This window comes from Notothenia rossii (genome assembly GCF_949606895.1).
Source record: "Notothenia rossii genome assembly, chromosome: 10".
Classification (NCBI taxonomy): domain Eukaryota; kingdom Metazoa; phylum Chordata; class Actinopteri; order Perciformes; family Nototheniidae; genus Notothenia; species Notothenia rossii.
Window position 1 is genome coordinate 51,177,547 of NC_136908.1, and position 7,654 is coordinate 51,185,200.

The window sequence follows — 7,654 nt, forward strand, 5'->3', positions numbered from 1 at the left end:
AACTTCAGTTTTGGTCGTGTTTAACATCAAAAATGAGGGGGTCAAGCTACTGTCATTCGAGGATCTGATGAGTTTTGTTGTTTGGTTCAATTTAGACTGTTGAAACAACAACAAACATATTCACTGGAACTTGTCTCTTTTTTTATTAGATAGAATGATTTATCGATATTTGCAGGAATGTTCCTTTTCTACCATGGTTTGTTTCATTTACCAATATATATTTCCCTGAACTTCAGTAAAGTTTAAGTTTCCTTGACTCCAACAGACATAGTCGTGGCTGATCAGAAAAATACTAGTCTGATGTATGGAGAGTTGTAACCATAACATTTTCCTATAATTTATCTTAACCGTACTTGTTTTGACGAAACAATACAGACATGATTATAATGTAAATCAGTCCTGATGATAATTGCTAATTTACATCGTTAAGAGGCATGTTTGGAGCTCTAAATGTTCTGCTCCTTCTTTGTGTTTGGCAGAAATACCAACGGGTCGGTGTGGCAGTGTGGGCTGCAGTGATTACTTTTGTGTTTGCAAGTTAGGATTAGCACAATCACGCGCTAAACTTTAATCAGCTCGCCCTCCCACTTCCAGCGTTCCAATACGTAACCTGTAACAACCCTCTCTCCTAAAAATTACTTTCCCACAGAACTAAACTGCATTCTCAATTACGTTTAGCTAGAAACTTATTTTCTCCCACGTTATGTTTGTTATAAACGTATCTCAAATACATTTATTTTCTACATATCTTCTAGAAACATATTTTCTCCCACGTTACGTTTCTTATGAATGTATCTTAAAGACGTTTATTTTCTACATATCTTTGCCATTTATCGTCTTGCTTATAATAATGATAATAGTCATTTATAAATATCATTTTAGAGCAAACATTTGAAATCAGTAGGCAAGGCTGTAATTTCGCCAGCTGTTACTCTCATGAGCGAGGCAGAAAATAATAGTTTTAACATGCCAAAAAGCTGCTGTGTCGTTTATTGCACCTCAAACATTAAAACAAATCCAGAGTTACGTGTTTCTGTAATTCCTCTAAGAAGAAAGGACTGTAACAGGCTTGATCGCCGTTCGAATGACAGCGTTGGTTTCCCCAAAAGTGGGCGGGGCTGTAAAGTGACGTAGATTTTACTCTCATCTATTATTCAAAACCATTCTATTTATTCTAACGTAAATTACATGCCAGTGTTTATCTTTTTATTACTTATATTTTTATACTTTATTTGCTAAGAGTTATATCTGAAGCAAATTATGTTTCTGAAGATGTGTGTCAATTCCACCCTTCAATGTAGCAGAAATGTGAACTCTCACAGGAACAATACCGGAAACAGACAAAAAGATCCTCAAAAAGAAAGATCCTCAGCTCGCTGATTGGATGTTTTAGCCACAATGCTCATTTTTAAAGATATTACTGATTTTCTTTGAATATAAGAATGTAAATACTGAGTTGTGAGAATAGTCAGGGGATTTGGGTGATGGGAGAAACATCTGGAATCACAATTTCAATAGCTTAATTTAATGACGGATATAGCTTTCTGTCTGTGATGTTTTACAAATCAGATATTAATGTGTAGAAGTAAAACATGAGAAATAGTATAGCAATATCCTGTAAAATGATGTAAAAACATGAATAAAACTAAATATCTTCAGATGTTATACATAAGTGTCCTACACTAATACAAAGTTATTATTAGTATGCTGTGTGTACCTTGTGTGCGCCTAGTGGTTAAAGCACGTTATTGAATTATTTTTGTTGAATAATGTTATTTTTGTTGAATAATGTTATTTGATGAAAAAAATATTAAGAGTACATACTTTCATAGGGGGAAAGTAGAAGGTCAATGATAGAAATATAGAATATAAAAAATCAAGAAGATACTGTAAGTCAGGGTTCCCCAGACTACGGCCCGCGGGCCGCATACGGCCCGCCACGCCCCTTTGACCGGCCCTCCACCTCTCTGCACCTCACCATTTGAACTGGCCCAAAGAAGAAAAAAGAAAAAAAGAAAAAATTATAAAATATTTTTTAAAATATTTTATTTTAGTTGTCCAACTTGTTTTGTGAAATAATAACATGACTCTCCAAACGAGGGCGGTAATCGCTGTTCATTCCGTCACCTGAGATTAGAACTCGAGTCCGTCAGTATGTAGTGGCCATGAGCCAAACAGTGGAACTGTCAATCAGATCGCCAGCGCCTCTATCACGCTTTAAAAGCAACGTTATGTAACGTTCTGGTTGACATCCGTTACATTTGCATCTTGTTTTTTTAACACTAAAATATTTTTTTATTAACCATTTATATTTTATATAATTTAATATGTGTGTCTGTATTATTTATATGACGTATGTTTATGACCGAATTTCCGCCACCTTACAAGCTGATCGAAGTCATGCGCAGAAAATATTATGCTACAGTTGAACAGCAGTGTAATGGCGTGCAGTAAAGTGAGGAAAATTGACAGAGAGTGTCGGGTTTTTAAAGAACAATGGACCAAGGATTATTTTTTTGTTCCATGGAAGGACCGTGCCATTTGTATTATATGTAAAGAAAATGTGGCCGTGTTTAAAGAATTCAACCTTCGCCGCCATCACGAAACCCGGCACAGAGAGTATGTTAGCTTGAGCGGGCTAGCGAGAGATGATAAGGTTCGGCGTCTGAAAGGCGGACTAGCTGTTCAACAGGATGCCTTCCTTCGTCAATCCCGGGTCAACCTGGCTGCTGTCCGAGCTAGCTACAAAGTAGCTAACCTACTGGCTACCCACGGCAAGCCGTTCACAGACGGAGAATTCGGGAAGGCCATGATGCTGGCTGTGGCCGAGGAGGTGTGTCCCGAGAAGACAGATGCCTTCCGTGGGGTGAGTCTCTCAGCACAAACGATGACGAGACGAATTGAGGAGATGGGGGGAAACGTGTTTGACCAACTGAGAGAGAGAGCCGCAGAATTCAAGTGTTTTGCTTTAGCCATGGATGAAAGTAATGACGTACAGGACACGGCACAACTGTTGATTTTTATTCGTGGAGTCAACACACGTTTTGAAGTGTCAGAGGAGCTGGCATCACTGAGAAGCCTAAAAGGCACAACAACTGGAGAAGACCTTTTTGTCGAAGTGTGCAAAACAATGGGCGAACTTGGTCTGCAATGGGCTAATTTTGCCAGTGTCACTACAGATGGTGCGCCTAGCATGGTCGGATCTACGAGGGGTCTATTAGGGCGCTTGAACGGCGAGTTCGAGGAACGAGGTCTCGCCCCACCGATTCAAGTCCACTGCCTGATTCACCAGCAAGCGCTGTGCTGCAAAGTTTTGAAGTGGGCGTCTGTGATGAAGGTGGTTGTGCACTGTGTAAACTACATCCGGAAAAATGGGCTGAAACACAGGCAGTTCCAGGCCTTTCTCTCCGAGCTGGGGTCTGCTCACCAGGATGTGCTGTACTACACCGAAATCCGGTGGTTAAGTCGAGGCAAAGTATTGCGCCGTGTCTACGACCTGCTGCCCGAAATCAACACCTTCCTCCAGTCTAAAGGTGAAACGGTACGGGAGCTGACCGACCCGGAGTGGAAATGGGACCTCGCGTTTTTAACTGATGTGACTGAACTGTTGAACCACCTCAACCTACAGCTCCAAGGCAAAGGGAATCTCATCAGCGACATGTATTCCCACATAAAAGCATTCGAGGTCAAACTGCAGCTCCTTGTGCGACAGGTCCAAAAGCTGGACTTCACACATCTCCCTGCCACCCAAAGCTACTGCGCCGAGAAACCAGCCGCCCCTTTCCCAGTCGCGAAGTGCAAAGATGCCCTGGAGATGCTGCAGCGAGAGTTCAGTGTGCGCTTCCGCGAGCTTCATGTCAACAACAAAGACATAAGTCTGTTCCAGAACCCCTTTGCTGCTGACATTGACGACGCACTTCCCTCTCTTCAGTTTGAACTAGCCGAGCTGCAGAATTGTGATGTCCTTAAAGACGCATTCAAGCCTGACCACCTCCTTGAGTTCTATGCTGAGCTACCAGAGGGCACTTACCCAAACATTAAACAACATGCTCTGAAGATGTGTACCGTTTTTGGCAGCACCTACACCTGCGAGCAGACGTTTTCCCGCATGAAGCAAATAAAAAATCCAACGAGGAACAGACTCTCAGATGAACATTTGCATCAAACTTTGAGACTGGCAACCACTAGGCTACACCCAGACATCGGACTTCTCACCAGCCAGAAGCAAGCACACAGTTCACACTGATATGGTAAATATACTGATTTTAACTATTACAATTTTATATGGCTGTAAACATGAACTATGATTTTTTGATGAAATATGATTAATGTTTTTAATGAATTTTAATGAATAATGCTACACTGTATTTGTAAAATCACATCACAAGGAACAACAGGCAGCATATTTATGTAATTTACTGAATGTGTCCAATGTCATCCCTTTATGCCAGGTTTCCAGGCAGCAAGAGAGGGGACTGCAACTGCTGACCTCAAAGATCACTGCCCATCCATCCTTCCTTCCACCCTGGCTACAAGTACCAATTCAGTTCACCTACTGCACATATTGCTGACTTCCCATTCTGTTACTCTCTTCTAGTTTAACCTGCCGAGGGTTTACTGCTCAGTCTCTCCTCCCAATCTCTTCTCTCAGCATCTGCCTCTCCATCGTTGTCTCTCTCTCTCCCTCTCTCTCCTCTCTCTCCTCTTTCTCCTCTTTATGCACTGCCCCTCATCTCAATCTCCTATTTCAAAGGGATGATAATTGTGCTGTAAAAGTGTTTGGGTGCTCATTGCATTTTCACCTTGAACAAAAAAAATCTCACCTGAATATACAAATAAGAGTTGGTTAGTTGATATATTGTTCACCAAGTTTCTTGTCTTGATGATTTCTCATCTCACTGTAATATAGGCCTACCATTTCTATTTTATCACTCATAAACTGTCAATCACCATGTTTTTCTAACCTTTCCTTGCTATTTTTACATGGTTGTTATTAGAAAATAAAAGGAATACCTGTGGTATTTCAAATTGAAAAACATGTGAAGTACTCACTTCTTTTGCAAATCACTTGTAATGATGAACTATTTTGTGCTAGAAATTATGGCTATAACAGGCAGTGGCCTAGTATACAGCCCACATGATCGATCCCGGCCCCTCATCACAGTCAGGAACGATAATGTGGCCCCCAGAGAAAAAAGTTTGGGGACCCCTGCTGTAAGTGATCTCTACAATAAAACAGTTTAGTGCTGGATGTACAAAGATATTAATATGAGGATGTGCAAAACAGACAAACTAATTAACCTTTATTAACACATTAAAGAATACTTTAGGTTAAGGTCTTCTTTCAAATAAGAAAAAAGCTTTGGGGGTATCTACAGATAAATATTAAGCCTGACAAAGTACTTAACGTCTAATATATTGCTTTCCTGCAATGTTAACTATGTTGAAGCACTTATTTTAACTGATATTATACGTATTAATTATACTCTAGTAAGATGTATGTAGATAGTATAATAAATGTGCAGAATATGACAGTTTAATGGTGGAGGTATACACACATATTGATAGATGTCTTGTAATGCACTGTTGAGGAACCTGTGACCCAAGTTTTTCATTCATTGCATAACTACACCGTAGTTGTGTATATGATATGTCAATAAACCTTTGAAAATCTTGAAATCTTGAAAGGGATGTGCAAAATAGCAATTATATACAGTCTTTAATTAACTATTAGTAGAAAATAACAAGTAATGAATATACTTTATAGAGATCTTCAGATAAATGTTTAGTCTTCTCAAGCACCAATTATCATATATCTCTCCTGATTGTTGGCACTTGACAATCACTTTCCCTGAATTTTACTCAGGTGTAACTAAGTCTGATTTAAGAGTTGTTTATATTTCACATCATTAATCCGAATCTGCAAAGTAACTAAAATAAATGTAGTGGAGTAAAAATACCAGGTTAACCTCTGAATTGTAGTGGAGTAGAATTACAAAGTAACAATGAGCTGTCATGTGGGTATATATTAATGCTGCCCATTATGGATACAAGCGATTTCCCCCCATTTAGTAATTACATGTTTTAAATTAGTACACACCAATTTGTTTCCTATCGCCTAAACCTCCAGGGCTGTACACAGTTATACTGTCAACTTCTAATTTTGGGAAAAACGAAAACGTCTATTAAAACTACAATTGCCAGTAGAGACGTGCCATTGAGAAAATGTTGTGAAACACAATAGCCAGCATGTGTAGTTCTTGGGGGGCGTTCGAGTCCAGTTTTGAATAGTCTGCCGTGGTTTCGTTCCATTTCAAAGAGCTTGACGCTCGGCGTAACCTTGGCGCACTGCCACTCCAACATCCAATCCCAGAGCTTGAAGATTAATCACGGGGTTTGTCAACGGGACTGTAGTCCCAAACGATAGCTGGGGATTATGGGTAGTGTAGTGTCTTTGGCCATCCTAAACTAAAAACAAATTCGGATATCATATCGCATTAACAACACCACATCTGGCGTCACAGAGATCTTCTGTTACTGTCCTTTCTTCTTAGAGGAAGTACAGAAACACTTAACTCTTGATTTGTTTTAATGTTTGAATTGCAATAAACGACACAGCAGCTTTTTGGCATGTTAAAACTACTATTTTCTCACTCGCTCATGAGAGTAACTCTGGCGAAATTACAGCCTCGCCAAATGTGTGCTCTAAAATGATATTTATAAATTACTATTATCATTATTATAAGCAAGACAATAAATGGCAAAGATATGTAGAAAATAAACGTATTTAAGATACGTTCATAAGAAACGTAACGTGGGAGAAAATATGTTTCTAGAAGATACTGTATGTAGAAAATAAACGTATTTGAGATACGTTCATAACGAACTTAACGTGTGAGAAAATATGTTTCTTGCTAAACGTAATTGAGAATGCAGTTTAGTTCTGTGGGAACGTAATTTTTAGGAGACAGGGTTGCCTTTAACTGCCAATAAAATGCATTTTAAAGTGGAGCTGATTTTCCACCAGGACGTCAATCTCCCAGCAGCATTTTTTTCTATCCACAATGTTCCTCTGGAAATAAACAGAGGACATAAACCCAGACACAAAGCTAATCTCCTAGACAGTTTACTGACAATGTATTTCAAGTAGTGTTGTCTAGGAGACAGACTCTCCTCGATTCACATCTCTAATGTCAGGAGATTCGAGGCTGGGAATTAACCACCAAGGGAAATTACATACTCTCGGGGAGAGAGATGCATCAATTGTGTTGAATACACAAAAGGCCATGTTTTTGCATAATTTCTCGTGGATATGGACTTATCCGTGGCTGCAAAATGCCACAGGTGGCTCCCAATCAGATGTTGCAAAAGTCCATCTGTGTCCCAAACAGCACCTTCCAATGAAATAATTACATTATAGTCCACACAGCACACAGTGCCAAACTGGTGGCTGGAAGCACATGTGGTTCCTATCAACTCAATGATATTTACTTGAAATCTGTACAGCAGATGATTAGTTTGCCCTTCTGTTGGTTAATTCCCAATTTGGGAGGTCTGCCAAACTGATTTCTGGTTCTGGCCTAGTGATGTGTGATGACAAGTGATTTTTTTTTTCACCATTAAGGATGTTGTGAAATACGCAGGTGATGTGCTG

At 39.6% G+C, this 7,654-nt stretch overlaps 1 protein-coding gene across 1 annotated transcript; it reads left to right on the forward strand.

Moving 5' to 3' along the window:
- Positions 1–2,264: 2,264 nt before the first annotated feature.
- On the forward strand, positions 2,265–4,917 carry LOC307021563 (general transcription factor II-I repeat domain-containing protein 2-like). The gene is made up of 2 exons (XM_079653772.1): positions 2,265–4,250; positions 4,452–4,917. Exon 1 carries the CDS (start codon positions 2,417–2,419, stop codon positions 4,244–4,246), a length of 1,830 nt encoding a protein of 609 aa, XP_079509898.1. The 5' UTR covers positions 2,265–2,416; the 3' UTR covers positions 4,247–4,250; positions 4,452–4,917.
- Positions 4,918–7,654: the final 2,737 nt, after the last annotated feature.

Bases quoted from the DNA above. Each gene is read 5' to 3' on its own strand.
- LOC307021563 (XM_079653772.1), top strand. From the start codon at position 2,417: ATGCTACAGTTGAACAGCAGTGTAATGGCGTGCAGTAAAGTGAGGAAA.